The sequence below is a fragment of the Linepithema humile genome, chromosome 5 (genome assembly GCF_040581485.1).
Source record: "Linepithema humile isolate Giens D197 chromosome 5, Lhum_UNIL_v1.0, whole genome shotgun sequence".
Lineage (NCBI taxonomy): Eukaryota > Metazoa > Arthropoda > Insecta > Hymenoptera > Formicidae > Linepithema > Linepithema humile.
The window spans coordinates 23,520,134-23,544,246 of record NC_090132.1 but is presented as its reverse complement, the minus strand read 5'-3'; the positions used below and the strand labels follow the sequence as shown (position 1 = coordinate 23,544,246).

Sequence of the window (24,113 nt, the reverse complement as noted above, 5' to 3'; positions counted from 1 at the left end):
GACTACACGTTAATGTGTAACGCAATTAAATCGTCCAATATTGAAGAAATATATATAATTCTATAAAATTATATTTTACAGAAATTTCAAAAACACGGTTTAAGATTTAAAAAAATTGTTATATAAACTTTAAAATTACATTTCTTTAATATTGGGCGATTTGATTGCAATTTCTAAGTATATGTGCAAATACTATAGTTTGTATTAACATCATTTTTATGTCCTCAAAAACAGCATCACGCGATTTATCACGTTACAAATAACATCCTCCTAATCAATGATATTCGTTATCAGCTAATTCTCGCGCAGAGCTGCCAGATTGAAGACCCAAACAACAATCTTCGGCTTATTTCGGCTAACAGAAGAAAGTCAGCTCTGTTTTCGCGTAATAGACGATTGCGGAATGGTTTACACATCAAAGTAGCAATTAAATTTCTTCATCGATGATTTGAATGCAAACAACATTGCGTTAAGAAATTTTCTTGACAATTTGAGCAATTGATTTATGCAATTGTATGTATCGAGATAACTGTATCAGTTTAAAATTTTCATATTATCAGTAAGAAAAACTTTGCATGAACTTGTGATAACAAAACTCACTTTGTGCAGATCACAAAAACAGTTTTTTTAAAGTAAGAAAGTTTTGATATAAATGCTAATTGAGAAAATAGGTTTCAATTATAAGATATTGAAATCTTTAAATTCTTCAAAAGTCAGGTATACTTTTTCAAATAATTTTAATAATTATTCTGAAAAACGATTCGTTAAATATAAAAATTAAATATTTCAACAATGATTTTCATGCGAATGTATCCTACAGCAAAGCACAGAGGACGGCTTGAATTGATTAAGTGTAATGTCTTCATGAACTTGTCGACCTTTTAAAGCAGTTCTTAATACATTATTTATATATTATGCGACTTTAATTTCCGTCTTACGTAATATTTATAATGTACATGTCAATACAATCGGATATGTACACCGCGTATATTTGTGCATTTGTATCGTCGGACGGTAAATGATGAAACACGCTTTGATATCATTAGCATGCTATTTTATCGACATCGATGTTCTTTGTTGACTTCCATTTTGTTCTTCCAGGAAACGGATTCTGAGGTATAACAATTTTTATCTCCGTTGCATATAAATAAAATTATATGAACATTAGATGTATCAGTGATCTCTGGTGCGTTTGATGATAAATACTAGGGTAGTAAGTGGTCAAATCTTTTTGTAACATTGCAACAACATTTTTTATTTATCTAATTGTTTTCTATTATTCTATACTCTCAAAGAACAAAGGAATTTGATAAAAAAGCTGAGTCATGCATTGTGAAATATCCTTGTGAATGCAAATGCATCAGACACTGTAATATACCTGTTTATATTCGAAATTTGGAAGAAGAAAAATTGCGAAAAAGTACTTAAAAAATACAATTAAAGAAGAGACCTATATTCTAACCTCATATATTTATGTTCTTTAAACAGCCATTATTTTCGATTTGTTATTGGAAAAATTGCACTCGGCTTTTCGATTGCAAACGGAATATATAATTACTCCAAAATATCGGATCTGTTTAATAACACCTGGCAATAGTTGATCGACTTTGTATAGCTTATGGTGAGTGTTTATTAACTTAATTATTTATACTGGTAAGTACAATTTTTTTTTCAATATTTGAAAAATTTTGATCAATAGAAATTGGATTCGACTATTCTACTTGTTTTACTTCAAGGTTCACTGTAATTATTGAGATATGTAGTTTATCCGCGACATCAGCGTTTAATTTATTGTATCTTTATCGATTATATATGTATAGTAAGAAACATAATGGATTTTTAATGGTACTAGAAGAATTGAACGCGCCTGATAATGGATTAACACAATTAATCTTTTTTCCTATTGCTATATTCAGTTTCGTCTTGTTGGCGGTTCTTTCTGATGGCGGTGCACAAACGCACGCCACAGTGAAGAAATCACCATAGCAAGGAAATCGTACATGTTTGCATAACGCATTTCTTGAAAAGAATGAAAAGAATTATCTGCAAGATAATTACACAGAAGTGTATTTTTTATGGTCGGTTGCGTCTCTTAAATTTCTATTTCATTAAACATAAAATATTACAATATGTTTGAAAATTATTGATTGGAAACTCTCAACAAATAATTTTCCTTGACACGTTTTATATTCTCTGATATCAGCATGTAGCATTAATCGTTTTTGCGACTTGAACATCCATTTGCTTCACGTTACAGCTGAATGAACCGAAAGCCGCCGAGGCGAGCCGCCACCGTCCGGCGACGGATGTACTTCCACCAGTACCGCAAAAGTAGGTGACCCTGAGCATCGACGGCGAGCGAAGAGTTGTACCCGCATATCGCCGCCATTCCAAGTGCAGCTGATTAGTGAAGGAGGAAAAGAAATACGAGCGGTATGAAACGGAGCTGAAAGGATGCTGGCACCTACGCAGGATCAGAATGTTACATTCCCGGAAGGCAAATAAGATATGGAGTAAAAATAGCACCTCTTTGGAGCGAGATTAGAAAGCAAAATCGATTTCAAGGGGCACCGATACCGATAGGATAAAAAACTGTAACAGGAAGACAAAAGGAATCAGGTATTTTTTTAAACTTTATATAATAGAATATTGTTATATAATTAGATCGCCGCATAATTATGTAATGTCATCATCGACATCATCGTCGTCGTGTTGGAATGTTTGCTTTCCACGTGAAGCCGCTTTTCCTTCGAGGAGGAATTAGGATCTCGACAGAGGTGAAGCGGAGGAAGAGCGACGAAGACGCCGCGGAAAGAAGGCCGGGGACTGTTCTCCCGGTGTCGAAATTGGAATTGCAGATGGCGCCCGGTCTGCGCCACCTCGCCATCGTCGTCGCCGTCGACCGACCGCGGGGCGCGGCAGAAGGGACGGGGAGGGAAGGGGCTGCGTTCGCTCACCTCGTAGTCTTCCTACGATCTGCTATCCGCTCCGTCAGCCAGTGTTGACGCTGACGACAAGAAGTATTCACAATTGGAGCTGATAGCTGGAGAGGACGGAAGACCTCGACAAGAGCAAGTTAGAGCGAAGTGAGGAAGATAGAGAGAGAGAGAGAGAGATAGAGATAGAGAGAGAGAGAAAAAAAGAGAGGAATAGGAATAAGTAAAAGGTGGGAAAAGGGGCGTTAAAAGGAAGAAAGAAAAAGACGGCGCAACGGCGGCTTTTTTGTACCGCAATACGATTTTCGAGATAGAATTGACACTCGCCGGACGAATAGAATGATTAGACGGATGGACGATAAGTAGATCGTGGTCGATCGCTGCCGATCGCCGTCAATGACGCGACACCAATAGTTGCGCGACATCGTCGCTGCTATCATACGACAATCGCGCACAATAGCAAGATAACCTGCTCGAGAAACTCATTACCACATTGCTGAAGGTGGAACGAAGGTTTGTTTCTAATTAAACATTCAGCGTCGGTTCACGCGATATTTGCGCTATTAATATCCGCGACGGTTCTTGACAATTCAAATGAAATGAAAAACAACTCGGAATGATCATAGAGTCCTCGATTTCGAAGATACGTAGCTTTGTAAAATGGCCACCTTTTCTGCATTCACCATCCATTATTCTCCAAGACCCACTTTAATCCAATTGCCTATCTTATCGCGGCTGTTCGACACAATTTCTGTCTTTTTTTTTCAATTTCTTTTCGCAGTTTTATCACAGAATTCGAGAAAAGGCAAAGAATTGACTAAACGAAGATTTAGAACGAAAGGAAGCTGGTGAAACCGCTGTCTGAGCGAATTTACGTGTCGAATACATTATCTGATGACAATTTTTCGACTTTGACGTCGATCCGCAACGTTACACGCGCCCGCGCGATAACCGAGTAAACAAGCGCCGGTTGAGTCCATTTCCGCCCACGCTCCTCTCCTCCTCTTCTCTCCACCGGAAATCATCAGGGAATGACAAGACCAAAGTCGGACATGTTACAGACACATGAACACTTTCGCAAACGAATCCTTCTTTTATCCGATATCCTGAAGCGTTCTCTCTCAAGAATTTTTTTTCGTGATTATTAAAGATTCATATAATTCTTGGTAAGTAGTTTTTTTATTCGAAAATGAAGCCGCAACGTATACATTTCTAAGAGTGCTTTAATAGCTTTTTTTACTAAGTATCCACTGCATTGTATGGATATCTTATTAGATTTTTATTTGCAAGTGAGAAAATGAAATTTTAGAATATCTATGTTTATAATATATATTTTCTTCAGATCAAAATGGATCAATTATTTCACATTATCACATTAGATGGGCATTTTATAAATTATTTCAGACCACATAAGTATCTTGTTTCTAATTTTTGCAACTTGATAATTTAATTACGTTAATTTTTCAGATGTTATAACGATATTTAAAAGTCACCATTTAAGTAAATGAGGACGATCGATTAAAAAAAGGCTTTTACATGCATCAGGACGTTGATGTTATTCGGTCGATTTAATTCGCTCAGACAGAGACGGATCGTAGACAAACGTATAGAGATCGTATTTTCCCAGCGAACGTCGATACTGCGAGTAAGAGCGGCACGTCAGCAGCGCCGGGGTTAATCATGGCGCCATGTAGAACGGTGACATTCCTCGCGGCCGTGAAAGCCACTTTATTAAATTCGATCTGCATGAATCGCGAGCTAATAACAACGCCTCAGTGGGCAGCCATTACATTCTATCCGTTTCAGCTGTACTGTTCTGCACTTTCCTGCTATACTTCTTTTTTTTTTTCTTTCTTTTTCTCGACGCTCGAATCTACAAAATCGTGTCAAACGCGTTAGATGAAAGGAACAAACATCGAATCGGAATAGAGTTTAATGATGTCGGTTGCAAAATACATCCGCAGCGTCGATCGACATGCAAAGGATATTATAGATCTATACATTTTTTATATTTCAAACCGCAATGAGATAATAAACGTGAATTTTGCATATATAAGATACAAAAGGAAGGAAGCGCGATGTAGCAGGTGTGTTGTGAGACAAACAGACTTGGTGTTGTTTTGCCAAGAAAATCGGAGATTACGAGAGGAAAAGGAAGTTACGCGGATCTGTTTCCGACAAACACACTGCCGACTGGCGCACACACCTTCACGCATGACTCCGCGATAATGATGCAAGCTTCGCGTAGCTCGACACTTTTTCTGATGATTGCGATATCGCGACGACGTTATCGATATCGGGGCCAAGTAATGACTTGAGTATGTGATCTTCTCATTCGTGAACGTGCAGTAACGATCGCGGACGCGCTTTTACGCGATAGATCCGTTTCGATGAGAGCGGAGAAAGAGGAGGAGAAGCTTGCGCAAGGTCGAGAAACATGGTGGTGGAAAACGGTGGGGCACAAATTATTTCTATGATTTCTTGGCCGGAAGATAATCTTGCAGTGGCGGATTCATCGTCGGCTAGAAAGAACGAAATAAAGAAATAAAAAAAAAGGGGAGCATGGCGGAGCACCACCGTCGTCGCAGTCGCAGTCCTCGTTGCGGCGTGTCTGGATCTCTTCCATTGTGAGGAGACACAGACGTACGCACGCACGCATGCATTCTCGCGCGCTCATACGAACGCATGTCCGTGCGGACCATATTTCCGTAACGTGAACCGGAATCTGTTGAGACCACACGCGTGACAGCGGCCATCGACGACAACGCGACGACGACGACGACGACGACGACGTCGGAAGAAGCAGCGTCGCGCACGTCGATGGTCGGCGCGACGCTGACGGATCGTGATATCGCTCCGATAAAGGTTTTTTTTTAATCGCTGGTAAGAGTCGGGGAGCGCGCGGATCATTCGACGCGTTCGTAAAGGATTCGTAAAGCCCGTCAGCCCCACAGTTGGGCCGTGTGCGATGCGTGACGCGATTGCGCTTGTGTACGGCCAGCAATAGCAGACGCCATAAGCATAATCGTAATTTTTATCGGCAGATCGGGAGCGGAGCTCGAGGATGACGGGGCCCGACGCGCTAGAACGTGGAGACTGGTGAATATAATTAATTTCTGCGCGGAGCGCCATGTTCGGTGCGGCGGGCAAGGGTGAGCGGAGAAGTCTACGCGGAAGTGCACGGCAGTCGTCCAAGATGCCGGGAAGACTGCCCCGGCTGCGTGCACTGCGACCGCGACCGCAGCAACAGCAGCAACGACAGCGAGCGAAGAGCGACGTTATCGCCGCCGTCGCCGTTGACACGATACGCAGGTCGGAAGGTAACCTTAAAGAAGCGCTCGCGCGTCACGAGGAGGAGGCGAAGAAATGCAGCGCGAAGAAAACCGAAGACAGAACGATGGACGTTGCGACAAACGAGATGGACGGCGACGACGACGAGGACGATAACAACGTTGATGACAACGAGCTGACGATGACTGTCGTCGCCGATGAAGAAGTGACTCCGGATGGCGAAATCGATGTTGATTTCGCGGTGAAATCCGAAGAAACGATTGATCTCGAGACTGAACGCGCTTCGTACGAGTGCAAAAGTTGTAATCCTCCCAAAACGTTGCCGAGCATCCAGGCGTATTTCGAGCACCTCCAAAAGGAACACAAATATAAGGTACGCGCCGCGACGACGCCGTTCTTCCCTTGCGATTTCTTGAATCTGTATCGCTCTGTTTTGCGCTCTCGTGCTCGTTCCTTTTTATATTAGCGATTTTTTTTCCTCCTTATAATAATGCTGTTTTTAAAAGTGGAAAATAGCTTAATAATGCGTCTATTTTTATGCTAGAGAGGCAATGTGCTGTGCATTATTTTGCAGTCGCAATATATGCTAGTGACGATATGTTAATTAAATCAATCATACAAAAGCACACACTCACTGTTCGCAGGAATATGTTTTATTGTAATTTTTAGGGCAAAAACGGACACAGTCCAGTCGAAAATCATTGCCCTGCGTGTTCGTATGTCGCATTGAACGTGAAAGATCTCGAAAGTCACCAAAGACTGCATCATTTGAAAAGAAAATTCTTTCGTTGCGGAAAATGTGATTACGTGACGCATATCAGAGCGCGTTATACTAAGCATGTTAAATATCATTCTCTGCCGATGATCAAGTGCGATGCTTGTGATTTTAGTTCAGCGTATAAGGTTTGTTCCTTCTACTACTTGGTTTCTCCGAGAGATACGTGTGATTATATGTCACATACTTTCCAGGGGTTTAAAGAGAAGCTTGCAATCTCTCTCTTCACTTTGGGATTATATCTGTAGGTTACATAGATTATTATTACATTTGTCTTTAACGCTATTTTTGCAGTGGAATCTAGAAAGACACATGAGGAATCATGGAGGTGGAGGTGCTTTCAAATGTCGTGCATGTAATTTTACCGCTGATATCCGACAGAGCTTGACGGTGCACGAATCTTATCATCATGATCCACCTGTGGGTCAAGTCAATCGCAAAAGTAATAACGCTTTCGAACGTAAGCCACGAAATAGTCCAAAACGTTACAATCAGGTAATATATTATCTTGCTCATTAAGATTTATCAATCATATGAAATAACGTGTTTCAATGTCCGCCAGGTTGGAGCGAGTGACTTTCGTGAGGCGTTGAACAAAACCGGAAGTATAACCTCGATCAATTCCGTCGACTCGTTCATGGATGATTCGATAATTTCGATAGAGGATAAGCAAAGCGCCTTGGCCAACGCGGAATGCATCGCGCTGAAGTGCGAGGAAGTGGGCTGTCAGTTTATAACAGCCTGGGATTCCGAGATGCAGCGTCACTTAACCGAATGCCATGCGCCGATTTCTGTGTCCAAACTGAGCAAACCACTGCCAAGGTTAATACCATTGAAACTAGCCAACTCTTCGCCAAATAACAAGCCGAGCAGTAGCGGACCGCCGACAACTTTGCTGAGAGTTCCGCGCGTTAGGGTGAGACCCGAATTGGCGCAAATCGCGAGGGACACCGAGCTGGCCAAGATGTACGCAAATAAGGAGGTTGGTTGTGACCGAATTCCGTTTGTCGCTGGAATACAATTTCGAGCGCAATATTGATGACCGATTGCCGTTTGCTTTCAGGCGACGAATTCTAAGAGAGATGCGGCCGATATATTCGAGAGAAAGAACGCCTCTTTTTTCGATAGAATTAAGGAAAAACTGACGACGACAGCGACGTCGATTAATAACGGCGTGCCAGAGGTAGCCGTAAGTAACGCCAACGACTTGAAATGCTGGTGTACATTTAAAGCTAGTAGCATGGAGGAGCTGGCTTGCCACAAACAGACACACCACACCGCGCTCAGCGTATCCGTGGGCACGTCACGTTGTCCTAAGTGTAGAAGACGTTGCAAGAGTTCCACAGAACTGCAAATGCATATGCAACGCTGCCATTCGCGCAACAACGCAACGTCCATCGATAGTAGTTTAGAGAAAGTAACGAATTGCTCGGATGTCCGCATGACCTCGTACCGTGGCGAGTACGCTTCCGCCGCGCAAATGGACTGGGACGCGAATCACAGGAGACCGAATTCTGGATCCTCGGTACGGTGTACACAGTAACAATCTAAGTATATGCAATAAGAAAATTTACCGCGCGATTCTCTGCGAAGGAACGTGAAATCTGAAAGCAACGCTAAAGCTCAAAACTTTGTAGAATACGGATTATTTATGGTAATTTTTATATGAAGCAAACTCTCGCTGCTATGTGGATATATTTTTTGTCTCTCTTTTTTTTTTGTCCGTAATTTTTTCGTGCCTGTAAAATTAGTTGAAGATATTTCTACGAACTTGTTATTGTTGGTATTAGAAGGATTATGCTGTAGAGACATGTTGTAGAGTATGCAGAAGTATATCGTAAAATATATCTGATTACTGTGTAAAAATCTAGAGCGAGCTTCGTTATTTTTTTTCATTTATTATTAAGAATGTGCTTTACATATTGCATAGTGGATGTCGAGCATCTAACTTCTAGTTTGTTACTAGCTCGTTACATGTCGTTGCTGGGCAGTCCTTTGACGATAAAAATACAAAAATACTTTTGTTAGGTTGAAGGTGGTCCGACGCATCCGAGCGGGCGGCGGGTATTCAAATGTCCCCATTGTCCGTTTTGGGCTTCCACCGCAAGTCGCTTTCACGTTCATATAGTCGGTCATTTAAACCGGAAGCCGTTCGAGTGTTCTATGTGCGCGTATCGTTCTAACTGGCGATGGGACATCACAAAACATATTAAGCTTAAAGCGGCTAAAGACGCAGTGCATACGAGTGCCAGAGTGCTCATGACGGATGAGACAGGCCGACGGAATTATTCCAAGTATAACAAATATCTCGCACAGGTGAAATAATGAATCTCAGTTACATAAGATAATCCATTTGTCCTTCTCTCTCACGTCCGATATCCATATCTAGTATGATGACGCTGACATTGTCTCGCTAAAGAACTTACTCGTGAAAGATTCTCAGCACCACAATTCGGCCACGGCTCGGACACTTGATCACTATTGCATTGTGACAGTCAATTATAAGCATATTCTTAGTAATTAGTGGACAGAAAATATCGATCCTACTTTTCCTCGCGAAAGTTCGATCAATGTTTTCGATGAACCTCTGTGAAAGTCTAACGGAACACCCGCGTCGATTTATCATGAGCGTGATGCAAAATTCTCGGTGACGCGAACTGTTAAACACATTTCATAACATCCAATATATCGTCGAACGTTCGATCGCCAAGCGCCGTTTACACAATGCGGTGCTCTCTCTGTTTCAGGTGGAACAGCAGTCGTGGGATGAGGATCACATGGAGGAGCGTAGCATAGAGGAAACGAATACGGACGAGTCATCGACGAAATTGGTGATTGTAGGCAATAAGGATCACGGTGAAGTGACCGGCGCCGCCGTCACGATCTTGCCGTCAAACGAGGCGAATCAAAACGGTGGCTTGCGACCGCCGCCGCCGCTCAAGGCAGCGGTCAAAAATCGCGGGCAGTCCTTGCTGAAAAACAATCCTGTCACGATGCATGTGCATACTCCTAGTGGCGGCGGCGCGGTCTTCATATCCCCGGCGACCGACGAGAACAAACGCACTCAGTGGAAGTGCAAACGTTGCAATTACCGTGATCCCAACAGAGAGAACGTGTTGCAGCACGTTAAATCTCATTACGAATCCGTTGAAGAGCCCGCCGACGAAAAAGTGAGTTCGATGCTGTTACTTACAACTTCGCAGTCGTAGTAACATTCCGCACGCGAATATCCTATTAGTCGGAATGAAGAATGCTTCGCAGAGGCAAATAAAAATAAGCAATACCTTGGTGGACAGTTATGTAATTTCTAAACACAGCGAGCAGTCGAGACGAAACGTGCAAACAGAGCAAAACACATTCCGTCGCGAGACGCCGCTTTGTTTGGAAACATTTTCTTCTCTCCTTTCTTCTCTTTTGAATTTTATAATTTGGTTAACTCGGATTTTATAACCAAGATAACTCGGATTTTGTAACATAAAATAACTAACATAAAATAACTCGGATTTTATAACATAAAATAACTCGGATAATTAAGCAAGTGTGATGTGAGTTATTGTGTTACTGTTTTCGCAGAATCTATTTGATTGTCGGGATTGTCCATTTTCGGCGCCGGACGCTGCCACGTTGTCTCTACACAGGATGCACCATCGACCGAACTTAGAAGCTATATTCAAATGCTATCTCTGTCCATACTACGTTAGTACAAAGGCGTATGTGTCGCTGGTAAAGCGCTTTATTAATTAACAAACGAATGCTGTTCTTTATCTTAGAATTAACTTAGTATTGTGCAATATCAATTGTCTCTTTCATAAAATTAAAAAATTTTATGAAATTCTATGGAAAATGTTATATAATTTTCCAATTTTATCAATTTTGAAAAGAATAATATAATATTCGTCATTATAAATATTTTGATGAAAACATAAAATACCAATTACTATTTTCTATACTACAGAGAACTGCTGGAGCATGCTAGACTCCACGGAGAAGAGCTAGCGGCTATTCATCGTCAAAACATGGATTTCCCTCCAAGTCCGAAAAAACTGCAACAAGTGTCAATTTCCGAAAGTGGTAGGTCTTGCAAATTATACGGCGCGCATAATCCAAGTCATTTGCAGCGATCTAAAACGTTTGTGCGACTAATTATAGGTGTTAATCGATTGAAAGAAGAGACATCCATGGAACAAGTGATTCAGATAACGTCACGCAACAACGTAACGTTAACTCCAAAGGTGTTGGAAGCCCCGCTGCCGCTGCCGCCTCCGTCGCTACTTTTGGACACCCGCGCCTTTCCGGACATTCCGTTGGTCTGGGTTATACGACCGGACGGCACGTTGATGAAGATGCTCAAGTGTCGCCACTGCCCGTACGTTTCGTCGCGGTACGCGGAGGTCCGTGATCACGAGACGATGCACGTGGACATGCCAGCGCAGGGGCCATTGATTGCCTGTACAGATTGCAGCTTCACTTGCACGCGTCGTGAAGTCATGATCGCTCATACGGATATGCACGCGGGATCCCAGGGCATCGTTTACTGTCTCGTGGACGAGACACGGCCGGATTTGCAACAGCTAAGCGATGTAGCGTCCCTGCTTAACATGAGGGACACTCCTGCACTGGGCGCCGAGCCGGATCTACACGATTCCCGTCTGGTGCACTGTTGCGGCAAGTGCCCGGCGCGGTTTCTATGCGAGAAGGAGTTGCGCATCCATTTGCGCTATCACTCGACCGAGTTGGCGTATACGTGTCAATGGTGCTCGTACGCGGCGCGGCAGCCACAGCACTTGCTGACCCATCAGAAGGCTCATTCGACGGAGTATCAAGATCGCACCAAGTATCTGCTGTCCGTATACGGACACTCGCAACGTTATCCACCGCCCGCGACGGCATGCGTCGAGGCCGGGAATCAGGAGACCAACGAAGGCACGTCCAACGTCGCGTGGATTGTCGTTGAAATCAACGAGAGCTCCTACAACAGCGCTACCAATCAAAGGACCGACAATCAGGTGTTCACGTGCGCCAAGTGTCCGGCGCGCTACTTCAAACTCGACGCCCTGGAGTATCACATGACGCTGCACGGTTCCAACAATCGGTACAAGTGCAACGACTGCGACTACTCGTCGAAAACCGCGCAGAACCTGGTGAAGCACCAGGTGGTGCATCGACGGCAGAACGACAGCGGTAGCGAGATAGCTGTGACTCCCGTTCCCGCCGCATCCGCCTCCGCCGCCGCGATTCTGCAGCCACCGCCGGATCCGCAATTCGGCGTCTTCATGCGCGGCAATCCCAACTTCGTTTATCCGGGCTATCTGCGAAACGGCCGTCTGAAGGAGAAGCGTTACAAGTGCCACAAGTGTCCGTCCGCCTTCGAGAAGCGCGAGCAGTACAGGATTCATCTGACATTGCACGGCGCGAAGCAGCGTTACCGCTGCGACACGTGCGACTACTCGGTCAAATACTATGCGAATTACGTGCAGCATCTGAAGAAGCATCAGGCAAACGCGGAGGCGCAGGCGTTGCGCAGACGATTCGAGGACGACAGGATCTCCGTGGATAGCGACAGCATCCCCGACGTCACCATATTCACATCGCGTTCCGGTAAAACCTTGCGATCGACCACCGGTGCCATTAACACGTCCAGCAGTAACGCGTCTGCCGTGAACGCTGCGCTGCAAACTTCAAATCAGGATAAGCAGAGCCTCCTGTTGATGCAGAAGAAGGGAATCATCTCGCCGACGGGCGACACCAATACGGAAACGATCCGCTGCCAGAACTGTCCGTTCTCCACCATTGACAAGGACGCCATGGACGCTCACAAGCGTCGCCACGGCATCGAGCGCATGACACCGCCGTGCCCGCACTGCAACTACATTCCGCGCAAGGACGAGAATCTCAACGAGCACATCAAGCTGCATTTTACACGACTGTATAAGCCCGAAGCATATCTCATCGTTGAGCTATTGACGTTAATGATGGAGAAGGTACCTGCGAACGGCAAGGAGCTAAAGGACAAGGTCAATCAGCGGACAAAGGAGATTCTGTTCAGAGAGAGCGCCGACGGTAAATTCCTACCATTTACCGAACCGACGCACTCTACCTCTCTAAGTAAATCCACGACGAAGAACACGTCGAAGCAGAAAGTCATCGTGGATCCGAACACGGGCGAAACTAAAAATCATTCCGCGTAATTTCTATTTGTTGATTACGATCACGCGGACATTTATGTTTTTATGCATTTTTCTATATAAGAATCGCAATTGACGAAATATATACGTGCGTTACCATCTCGCGAATGATAATTACTATACAATTGAGTAAACAAAATATAACGAAACGCGGTAGATTTGATCAAATTATTATATAATATAATATCAATTCGAATAAATTTATGCAGAGAGAATCTGTTGACAGATTTTGCTCGACGCAATAAAAATACGCTAATTTATTGAAATATTTGTTCGGTGTACTGTTAATATTTTGCTTACCGACTTATAACAGACACTTTGCGAAATACTGTTTTCATAAACTTGATTGTTGATTACTGCAAATTATAAAAATAAGTAATTTTGTTTTCGGTGCAATTAATGAGTAATATATCAGGAATTATCGTCGTAAAGTTAGAAATAAATTTTTATGAGATTAGAGAGATAAATGAATATATAATACATGTGAATATATAATACATGCTTTGTTCGATTATATTTGTTACTTTTTGTATTCACGATTGATTAAAACATTGTTGAATAACTTCGAGCGATAATGAGTGTGCGTGTACATACTCGACATATATACGAAGTGGATCAAATATATATTATATTTTGTTAATTCGATGGCGCTACACGAGAGATGCCACATGATCCTTAATGTACATATTTATTTGAGATTGTCAGTCTTGTACAATAAATGATAATAAATGCTCATATTGTATACATATATAAAAATGTTTATTTTTGCATTTTAGAGATTTAAATATATATTTTATATAATGATTTTGATATTGATTTTACAAGGTTTCACAAGTTTATTTAATTAAGGATAAAAACTGAAACTATTTTTCTTCATAAAGTTATTTATGTATATAGATATCGGAATTGTTAACAATTTTTGTGTTTAATGAACAATCTTTATGAATTTGTTTTATTTAATTTAAATTTTACACTTTAAGTGTACAAAGGTGTAAAAAGAGCAGGCGAATGGCGACCATATGGGCATTGCGGCGAAGACGAAGTTCGAGATCAATAAAGATTGCGGAGGCGTCGCGCATGACTGAATTATTTTGCGAATTGCAACAATCTTGAGGTTATGATGACGACCGGGAGGGCTAGGTTGATTTCAGTTGACCTCGTCGTCTGGCTCGCGTGAGGTATAAATACAAGTGGTACAGTGCCTTGGGACAGACGACGACGATGTTCGAGGGGGCTATAGCGGCATTTTTGAACCGCCTGTTGGGCAGGTACGTGGAGGACCTGGACACGGAGCAGTTCAACGTCGGTATTTTCTCCGGGGATACGTGCCTCACCGACCTGAAACTGAAACCGGAGGCTTTGGTACGAATTTTCTCCGATGATACGGGAGCGATATAGAATACACTTGTGTGTTCATACACTCTGGTGCATTTATGTTTTCAGTATCAGCTGGGATTACCTATTAGAGTAGAGATTGGTCTGATAGGAAAAATTATTTTGAAGATACCATGGTCCGGACTTTTCTCGCAACCTATTGTGATATGCATAGAGGTATCAATTAGCGGTATCACGAGCGGTCACGCCGTATTATCGAAATCTTGGTGTTAGGTATGAATACTTCTGTTTCTTTCAGGACATATACGCAGTAGCAGTACCTGCATTATCTGGTCCATACGACCCAGAGATACAAAAACGCCTGATAAGAGCGGAGAAAAAGAAGATACTTGAGGATCTTAAGGAAGATGAAGTGTTTAGAGCTGGTAAATAGATATTTCTTATCCAAATATATTACTTATTAATTAAATGTCTTATGGATGTTTTCCCCATAGGTTTACCTCCTCAATTATTCGACAGTTTACTGGCGTCAGTGACAAAGAATTTCCAGATTACTATAAATAATGTACATATTAGATATGAAGAGAAAATTTTGCGCAACTTCCTCTGTGCCTGTGGTATATGTATACAAAGTATATCGATAACGACTACTAACAAGTAACTTGATCACGCATATTGTCACATTTCTCCCGATTATCTGTGCCCAATATGTGTCATTACAATTGATGAATTCCAGCAAATGGAAGCCTGGAGTGTGTGCTACAAATTCGCAGACGGTGTACCAGCTTGTACGCGCCGAGTCGCTCAGTGTATACATGGACCATGATACTGAATCCTGTATAAATATCCAGGGCAATTGGGACATGGCCAATCTCATCGCATGGAAAAGCACAATGCACAGGGCTCTGCAGACGTTTGGGATGAAAAACAAAGACTTCCAGTTTTGTACGTTTTGAGATATCATTTGTCAGTTATATATTGTTAATTTAGAAAGAAATATTTAATTCCTGTCTCGGTTTTGATAAAAATTTTTTTTTGTCAAAAGTGCTGAAGCCTTTCACGGCCAAGATCAAAATCATTATACACAAAGGCACGGAGATGCAAGCTTCTCGTATGTTAGTGGATGTCGTGCTCCAAGATGTAGCAATGCAGCTGTCCGAGGCACAATACGCTACGTTTTGTCATATTCATGATTCTATGTTGCGTGCAACTGTTAATAGGTGAGTACATACATATATTTTTCAATGAATCGACAAAGCCAATGGATTAAAAAATATTACATGATATTTGCAGGCCGCATGTTAAATATCGCCCTGATAAAAGCGTGTACGAGGAAGCGCCATCTTGGTGGAGATACGCGTATAATTCCGTTTTGGATCATTACATTAAACCGTACACTTGGTCGCACATAGTTGAGCATAGGAAAAATTACAGGAAATACAAAGACGCGTGTATCCAAAGTTTGCAGCGACCAAACGATACAGAGTTGAAGTTAGATATGCAAAAATATGAAGACAACCTGACAATTGTAAATATAGTGATTGCGAGAGAGCACGCTAGACAAGAATTGAGAAATAAAGATATCGAGCGTGAGTGCCAAATTACAGCAACGAGTCCGTCGAAAGTTAAAGCAGAAACTGTATCACAGAGTAACGATCAAGCGCAAGATATAACAGATCAATGCAACAAAGAAGAGAAGCAAAAATCATTGACGGATGCAACAGACAATTTCTCTGGTTTAAAGATAAAATCAGAAAAGGTGTTGAAACAAATTGGTAAGCACATTATTAAATTTTTTTATGTAAAAATATAATATTAATTAAGAATTTTTGAAAAATATAGACGTATCAAAGTCCTTTGATCTCAAGTCCTTGTCTGACACAAGCATTTTATTTGTTTGCAGATTATAAATTAAACTTTACTTTGGCGAACTGCTGTCTGAGCCTTTTAAACAAAGGCAAGGAAATGCTGATCGTAACTGTTACGCAATTTCTGACAAGTATTGAGGCACGGCCTATATTGTTAGCTTTCAAGATATCGGCTCGTGCTGAAAGTTTTGTAGTCGAAGCTATATCAACCGACGGTGATTTAGTTCCTCTGATTACAGTGGACAATGTGTTAACCGGTAATACGCTTATTTATCTTTGTAAATAATTTGAAAGCAGATACTAATTCCATTATATGTAACAGGGAATGTGTCGACATATTTCTTGGCTATAGATTTCGAGAAGAATGGTCTAAATATGGATCCCATTTTTGAAGTATCCATGAAATTGGAAGCTATTGAAGTGACTTATCATCATGTAATAATGCTTTCATATTTCTATTGTTGAATTTAAATAATGTTTCAGTTCTAATTTCTATATTATCACGTGTTTTTTTTTTCAGTTCGCTATGGTGGAGATTATAAACTTTTTCAAATTCAACACCAGTTACATTCACAACACAGTCCTCGGAGTATACAGACTGTGGGACTGCGCGAAAAGAAAGTATTTGAGTTTCGTGGACGATATTGTTTCGCAGACATTAAGAATCAGCTTCAAGATAGACATTAAAAGTCCGTACATTATATTTCCTGAATATGGATCGATTCAAAAGTACGTATTACACATTACGAACGTGTTTTACGACATATCAATGTAAGATTATTATTTTCAATATGATTAAACTTTTTTTCAGAGGTGGACATATACTTGTTTTGGATTTCGGTAACGCGACATTGACCAACGAGCTTCAGGCGGCGAATTTGCAATTGGAAGACGCCACTCTTATGGAACTGGAAGAGCTACTCTATGACAGACTTAACATAGTATTCTCCGGCGCGCAAATTTTGTTTTGCCATTCGGGCGACGATTGGCGCTCGGCGAGGAAGCGAAGTGATTCGGAGTTTCATTTGTTACCCAAGCTACAAGCGAATGCAACCCTTTCGTATAGTATCAGACCAGAATATCGTCAATTACCACGGTAATTTATACATTATTGTGCTGTAATCTTTTATTTCTGCATTGTCTTAACGTTTAATATTCCACAGAACAAAACTTAATGTAAACATCTCAAACGTAAAGTTTAATCTATCCGAAAACAAGCTGCGGCTGATGGCGTATTTCTTAAATAAACTGCTAACACTGTACGAAAACAACATTGAGAAGTTTAAAGGTGGCTTAAAAGGTTCTACTTCCGAGCGAAAATCCAGCATTGTTTTTACCACAGCAAAGTTATTAATGAAAGTTCAATCAAGTGTATGCCTGCCATCCTGTATTGCAATGATGCATAGTGATTTTAAGCCCGTCATCAAGGAAGTTGTGACCAACAGTGTACCAAAGCTCGATAGGTAATGATGATATAGATTTACTAATGATAAAGACATATACTGATAAAACAATTCTGATTTCTCATTAGGAGCGTTGTTTCTTCGGAAGTCAGTGAAGAAGACTTGGAATTATTATCCAAAACGATTAATTTGTGCGGATTCGACGATAATATATCTCCGTGTAATCATATTAATCTGTTGCTTCGATTCGCCATAGGAGAGGTAAGTGGTGTTTTTATCAAATATCCATATTTTATCGTATGAAATGATGTATCATTAATATATATTCTGAAATTTAGTTCTCCATAAATCTGGAACACATGGTAGATAGCCGAGAAGAGCCTTATTTGAATTTGAGATTACACACTCTGTATTACGAAATGGCTATGATGGAATACGGTGTCGCAGTTCAGTTTGGCATTGGATCCATTTTTCTGGTCGACAAAACGAACGCTGGCGTTACCGGATCATATTTGGAATTGATATCCACCGACGAGTCGTACGAGGTTGTCGTTGTGTCGTACCGTAAAGTAAGCTGAATGTTTAGTAAAGATATAGTGCAACGAAGGCCAATGTAATTTTAAAGTAAGCGATGTCGTTTGCAGATCGCTGCTGGTATTTTTAACGTCATTAGTTAATAGCGGCTAATATTAACTGAAGATGTTAAAAATACCAGCAGCGGCTGTTGAGTGACAACATTTGTTTTAAAATTAACAAAGTCGTTCCACTCTTCATTCCACTTTACCTCACCTTCGCCTACGTATTGTATTGATTTTCTTTTCAGGTTAAATCAAATTGTCCTGATTTCAAGTCGCACTTCAAAAATATCGAACGCTCGCTAGTTGTGAATCTGTTGAATATTAATATAAACTTTCATAGATCCGCGTTATTGAAAATTAGAGACTACTGGCGCAAAATTCAATCGTACGTAAAACAGTTTTATACGCAAGACAGCAAAGTAATCTTGATGCACATTCAAGAGATACTGATTTGTATTTATTTATTTCAGTATTTGTCATCTCACACTTTTATTTAAGTTTGCTGAGAAGACTTGCAGTAATATTATGAAATGGGAACAGAGCGACGTTGACCCACCCATTCCACCAGGTATAAATACGCTTTTTAAATTGTGCATTTAAAAAAATCTTTGAACGGAAGATCAATCAATGTCATATTTTTTCAGGCGCAATTAAACTGAATTATTCAACTAGGCTCAGCTCGTTGGTGCTGCGATTTTGTGATAAGGACATAGATTTAATGGAGGTCAAGATTTTGGGTTTGGAAAACGATTGCATTTACAATGCGAACGAGAGAATGGTGTTGCGTGTACATCTCAGGAGTATTCTCGCTGAAGACTTAAACGATGATACGCTTTACTCTAAAGTAATTACCTAGAATATACATACATATTTTTTTTTCAATTATATGACATATATATTTTATTTTATTTCAAGATTTTGGCGACCGATGAAGATAAAGTTTTTGATCTGAAGTATGTAAGGCACACGCCAAAATTGTATAAATGCTCGGATATCGATACAAAGCAAGACGATGTGATGTCGGACGGTACCTTTAAACTTTCCATTGGACGCATCAATTGCGTGATAATTTCTAAAATTCTATACGATTTAAGGGTACAGTAGATTTTTATCTCACGTTTGTGTGTGTGTAATTATTTAAATATTCACTTTAATGTCATTTTTGCAGAATTTCATAAGGCCATTTACCTCTGCGTATTATACACATTTCTTAAATTATTTGGAATATAAGTTCGTGACTGGGATCGAGTTGTTCAAGAGGAGCGCGACGAAATTGCATATTTTTATCGATATTCAAGGGCCTACTTTTTTGCTACCTCAGAAAAAGGATGCTCCGAGTCTTTTGGTCTTCGACACAGGTATAAAGTTGTATCCGAAGCAGACGCGATTGGAGAACTGAATTTAATAGAATTGATTTGCAGGTGTGCTATCGGTTGAAAACTTCTTTAAGAACAGTGGACAACAAATACAAACGATTAAAACGGCCGCCAACGATGGCAGTCAATTAATAATCGACAATATTTTGATCAAATTGAAATCTGTGACTATATCCAGAGCAATTATGACGTTGACTCGAGATTTAGAAGTCCAGGTAAAATTAAACGCTTCAATTGCCCTGTGGAAAATTATTATTACTATAGAAACATTACATTCGAAATTATTTCAGGAACCTATCATTGAACCTATACAAATTCAGTTTGATATTAAGAGGAAAACCGAGTACCGTAGCTTCATAGAGTTTCAAACTTATGGTTTATTCAATGTGCAGGGAGCTATCGATGTTATAAATATAAACTTAAGCCAGAGGGACCTCAAGTCCCTCATATCAGTGTGGCAGGATAATATCTCGAAGATACCATTGTTGAAGAAAGCCGGCGAAAATGATGATCGAACTTCTGCACAGAACGCCCAAAAGAATATCGATCACGACGACGATGTCATGGTGCAAAAATTGGAAGATTTCTTGACTCACAATGAAACGGCGTTGTGCGAAGTTAATGTGAAACTTGCATTGGAGGGATTGCAGTTGAATTTGTTCATGGATACGGAAGAGGTGGATATTGACATTTGTGCGAACATCGATGTTTCAGCTTTAATTTTTACATTATTTCTGTCACGTTGCAGGTGTTGAGTTCTCCCGTGCGCGATTTGAATCACGGTTTGTGCAAGCTGTGTTTCGGAGAAACTATCAACACTTGGGATCTTTACAGCGACAAGAGCTTGAGAATGAAATTATCTTTGCAGAATTGCTTAATGCAGGACACTCGTAAGGACTCCGTTGTCGAAAAGAGGTTTGTACTACTGATTTTCCGCAGGATAAAATATCGTCAAGGTTTATAATCTCGTTTTATGTTTTAGGATACTACAATCGCCGGCGATATCCTTGGAGAAGAATTTAGAATCCTGTATTTCTGTGTCAATGTCGCCTATAGTCGATGTCACATATAGCCGCACGCAAGCGAAGGAAAAATGTCTCGATGTTCTTATTCAGGATGTGCGAATTAATTTGTCGGTTCCTTTCTTGATGCACTTGGGACGGTACTTCCTGGACTCCTTGCCCAGCGAGCAGATAGAGAAAGGAATCATCAATCATGGATATGACAACAACAATCAAGCGGTAAATATAACGTCATTTAATTAGAAATATTAATGAAGATTTTCAATATTGATTTCTTTATATCACAACAATATTTTCTAAATTTGTTAACTGAATTAATTCCATAAATGTATTTGATCTTAATCAAGAACCGGAATGCATTAAACGCAGAAACTGACAAATTAAATCGCTCCCAGTATTTTAAGGAGCAACCAGGTATTTTGCTATGTGTATATATATACATATATATCTTTTGTCGAACAACATGTTATTACATGTGTGAATTTTTGCACAACTTAAATTTTTTGTGAAAAATAAAACGAGTTCTGAAATTCTGTTTAGGTACTTCTGTGTCAATTAGAATACAAAAGCCGGACATCTTTCTGTTCGGTGACTTAGAGAAGAGTAATACACACACGATACGAATGCAAGCAGAAGTGTTTATCGAAAGCAGCATACATGGCTGTTCTTCCTCTATAGTCTGCACTTTGACCAACGTCAATGCCAAGACTAAAGGACAGGGAAATTATGAGTCTCCGTATTGGTTGTTACGTCCCTGTGATATAGAAATCTGCAAGAAGAAAGAGTTGTCAAACGGTAACGAGGAGATTACCGTCGACATAAATAGTGTTAACATACACCTATCGGCGGAAGTGATCCACACTTTTATCGAAGTAAGTATTGTGATTTAAGGTACATCTGGATATTGAAATGCGACCGTCTTTGAATTTGTTTATACTGTACATCGTGTTCCAGATATTGAGTGAGGCGTCGACTTTTCTAAACAGTCTTACGTTGAAAGTAGATGACAGCAACAATCAAAATATCAATGTGAACAATAATCTTTGGACGCCGAAGAAAGTTTCCAGTATACCATATAAGAAAACCGACGAAGGTAAATGTTTCGCGTACACCACAGATTATTTGAATCCTGTTATTGCAGTCGTTTAAATAACTTGTGTTTTTAATTGTGTTCTTTAGATCACCCAGAATTGTATCGCCGCCGTAACGATCATGTAATATTGAATTTGAGACCCGTATTAATGTGTTTGCTGCTGGAAATGGAGTATTCTGTGGGAAGATTTCCGGTGATGAAAATGGAGACTGTCATTACGACCACCATTAATGACTGGCACAATAATTTCCATCTTGAATCCAATGTGAAACTTCACGCATTCTGCTACAACAGAGCTCATCAGAATTGGGAGCCGTTTGTGGAATTTTGCACGAAAGACGATGTAAATTATAAGCCATGGGAACTAATTATCAAGGTAAGATTATCATGTTGCGCCGTTGAATTATTTATTACCGTTGCTTTATATTGCTCATAATTTGATTTCTTCAGACGTATCGGGGCGAGGCAAATATGATTAACTCTAATTGGACAGATCCTTGTCATCATGTCAAGCAAGATCCAACAAAGGCAAGAAAGAGGGACATGAAGTACAATGAACAGGATGTAACAGACATGATATTTATTGGACCTGATACTGATGTGATCTCATTGACGAAAAGCGGTAAGTTCATGAGCTAATTATATACAACTATTATGTAACATATTAAAATCGATTCAGCCAAATGTTAGCAAATTGATCAAATTTGCTGTTAATCTATCATCATTGCCAATATTTTGCTCACTTGAAATTAATTGTGTAATGAGCAGATCTGTTTATTTTTCAATAAACAGAACCTGAAACCTGTATTACGTACGAGGATGAATCCGATACGGATGACGACGAAAATGATGCGAAGTTTACGAGAATCTCGAATTATCTATTTAATAACAACAGCGATGACGAAGAAAGCGATTCCGACGACTCGAGTGCGAATGAGGACGAGGAGATGGAATCGTTGGATTGTAATCCCGAACCTTGTATGTGAATTCCAAATTTCGCAGATATATCAACTGTTCTATTAATGCGTCGTTTTAATATCACATTTTACACGCAGATAACACTAATGTGCGCGCTCCAGGGAGAACAAATCTCTCGGCGCCGCATATTATTTTGTATTCGGAGGACAGAATTAATATCACTATAACGCAAAACATGATTGCGACATGGAACGCAATCTCGAGCGCATTCGCACAAGCCAAGGGCGGAATCCCGTTTGTGCCCGCTAATACGCGAGAGTTGACTGTATTGAACGATATTGGTCACGCGAGCCGAGTAGAGCTGCTTGTGCAAGAGCAAGTAAATAACTTTTGTTAACACATCAACTATTTGAATATTTGTGTCCGATTAAATTTTTTTTTTGATAAATTATAAAAAATGTTTGTATATTTATGTATCTATTTTGTTCTAAATTTTTTATATATAAAATTCCATTGATTTTTTAGGTCGACGGAAACAATATCACACGCGTCATCGCTGCACAAAATTTTCACGATGGAAACTCGCCGACCAGCGTACCAAGCAGTCCGGAAAATGAAACCCAAACAGATCTCAAGAGTCCTCAGTGGGTTGGCAAGGAAACCACTGCGATCATGTCGGAATGTAAAGTTTTTCCCACCGATTCGCCAGTTTACATCTATAAATCGGTAACCGGCGAGCTTCTTCGTGTCAGTTTTGAAGGTAGCTTTTGTATTAAAAGTAAATTTATAAAAATGCCAAAAAAATGTAATAAATAATAATCTTTATTCTTAGGTTTCGAAGATGTGCTGGTGTACTGTCCGCAAAAGGAAACACGAAATCTCGTGCCGCTTCGTCCTGTGAGACACGAGGTTCGTTACTACTTGATGATAGAGGCGTCGATAAACAGCTACCTACATCGTACAATTTGCGTGCGATCTCCGTTACAGGTGCGAGTGGCTTACCTATTTGTTTTACGTTATCGTCTTCTATCTTCCATTGACCGAAAGACATATTTCAGTTTCGAAACGAAACGTCGTACGCGCTGGGACTTTATTACAAGAAAGCGGTGCTGGACAAACTGGGTCTAGTGCCGACCGGTGAAACCACAAATCCTTTCGACCATAATGTGCGAATGGCGATCATCGAACCGGATGCGACTTCTAATATTCCTCTGTACATCGCTTATCATTGCCCGATACACATTCTTCCCGCCTATCTAGAGTAAGTCAGGAATGTCAGAGTGAATTTGTAGGATTATTTTGATGAAAAAATGGAAAATTTGACTATCTGAAA

General features: G+C 40.5%; 2 protein-coding genes across 12 annotated transcripts in view; both read left to right on the top strand.

The window, feature by feature from the left end:
• Positions 1 to 2,461: 2,461 nt before the first annotated feature.
• LOC105670305 (zinc finger protein 721-like) lies at positions 2,462 to 13,943 on the top strand. 10 transcript variants are annotated; one of them, XM_067354846.1, is made up of 12 exons: positions 3,172 to 3,449; positions 3,718 to 4,102; positions 5,981 to 6,600; positions 6,897 to 7,130; positions 7,297 to 7,497; positions 7,565 to 7,984; positions 8,066 to 8,527; positions 9,031 to 9,318; positions 9,750 to 10,172; positions 10,576 to 10,712; positions 10,958 to 11,073; positions 11,152 to 13,943. In XM_067354846.1, exons 3-12 carry the CDS (start codon positions 6,067 to 6,069, stop codon positions 13,188 to 13,190), a joined length of 4,854 nt encoding a protein of 1,617 aa, XP_067210947.1. In that variant the 5' UTR covers positions 3,172 to 3,449; positions 3,718 to 4,102; positions 5,981 to 6,066; the 3' UTR covers positions 13,191 to 13,943. The 10 variants fall into 10 exon arrangements, with proteins under 10 accessions (XP_012219179.1, XP_067210947.1, XP_067210950.1 ...); XM_012363756.2 differs by lacking the exons at positions 3,172 to 3,449; positions 3,718 to 4,102 and adding an exon at positions 2,462 to 2,619; XM_067354849.1 differs by lacking the exon at positions 3,718 to 4,102 and having other exon boundaries at positions 8,066 to 8,191.
• Positions 13,944 to 14,216: 273 nt separating this feature from the next.
• The window catches only part of LOC105670284 (intermembrane lipid transfer protein VPS13A), a 16,667-nt gene continuing 6,770 nt past the window's right edge, over positions 14,217 to 24,113 (top strand). Inside the window, exons 1-33 of one of the 2 annotated variants that reach the window (XM_012363707.2) lie at positions 14,217 to 14,549; positions 14,631 to 14,738; positions 14,821 to 14,947; positions 15,017 to 15,179; positions 15,259 to 15,467; positions 15,568 to 15,742; positions 15,816 to 16,297; positions 16,426 to 16,647; positions 16,713 to 16,825; positions 16,911 to 17,119; positions 17,202 to 17,486; positions 17,554 to 17,853; positions 17,922 to 18,054; positions 18,132 to 18,362; positions 18,617 to 18,756; positions 18,842 to 18,939; positions 19,016 to 19,215; positions 19,287 to 19,466; positions 19,540 to 19,729; positions 19,793 to 19,962; positions 20,038 to 20,424; positions 20,496 to 20,662; positions 20,730 to 20,988; positions 21,117 to 21,183; positions 21,310 to 21,641; positions 21,724 to 21,862; positions 21,949 to 22,238; positions 22,313 to 22,484; positions 22,655 to 22,840; positions 22,918 to 23,159; positions 23,306 to 23,540; positions 23,613 to 23,767; positions 23,839 to 24,041. In XM_012363707.2, coding sequence (XP_012219130.2) covers positions 14,409 to 14,549; positions 14,631 to 14,738; positions 14,821 to 14,947; positions 15,017 to 15,179; positions 15,259 to 15,467; positions 15,568 to 15,742; positions 15,816 to 16,297; positions 16,426 to 16,647; positions 16,713 to 16,825; positions 16,911 to 17,119; positions 17,202 to 17,486; positions 17,554 to 17,853; positions 17,922 to 18,054; positions 18,132 to 18,362; positions 18,617 to 18,756; positions 18,842 to 18,939; positions 19,016 to 19,215; positions 19,287 to 19,466; positions 19,540 to 19,729; positions 19,793 to 19,962; positions 20,038 to 20,424; positions 20,496 to 20,662; positions 20,730 to 20,988; positions 21,117 to 21,183; positions 21,310 to 21,641; positions 21,724 to 21,862; positions 21,949 to 22,238; positions 22,313 to 22,484; positions 22,655 to 22,840; positions 22,918 to 23,159; positions 23,306 to 23,540; positions 23,613 to 23,767; positions 23,839 to 24,041 — 6,710 coding nt within the window. In that variant the 5' untranslated portion in view covers positions 14,217 to 14,408. The remainder of the gene's footprint in view (positions 14,550 to 14,630; positions 14,739 to 14,820; positions 14,948 to 15,016; positions 15,180 to 15,258; positions 15,468 to 15,567; positions 15,743 to 15,815; positions 16,298 to 16,425; positions 16,648 to 16,712; positions 16,826 to 16,910; positions 17,120 to 17,201; positions 17,487 to 17,553; positions 17,854 to 17,921; positions 18,055 to 18,131; positions 18,363 to 18,616; positions 18,757 to 18,841; positions 18,940 to 19,015; positions 19,216 to 19,286; positions 19,467 to 19,539; positions 19,730 to 19,792; positions 19,963 to 20,037; positions 20,425 to 20,495; positions 20,663 to 20,729; positions 20,989 to 21,116; positions 21,184 to 21,309; positions 21,642 to 21,723; positions 21,863 to 21,948; positions 22,239 to 22,312; positions 22,485 to 22,654; positions 22,841 to 22,917; positions 23,160 to 23,305; positions 23,541 to 23,612; positions 23,768 to 23,838; positions 24,042 to 24,113) is intronic. The other variant, XM_012363706.2, reaches the window with a different exon arrangement.

Excerpts from the sequence above, each read along its gene's own strand:
- LOC105670305 (XM_012363756.2), top strand. The coding sequence starts at position 6,067 with ATGTTCGGTGCGGCGGGCAAGGGTGAGCGGAGAAGTCTACGCGGAAGT. Across the intron at positions 6,601-6,896 it reads AAAAGGAACACAAATATAAG|GGCAAAAACGGACACAGTCC; the intron begins GTACGCGCCGCG and ends TGTAATTTTTAG. Across the intron at positions 7,985-8,065 it reads AGATGTACGCAAATAAGGAG|GCGACGAATTCTAAGAGAGA; the intron begins GTTGGTTGTGAC and ends GTTTGCTTTCAG.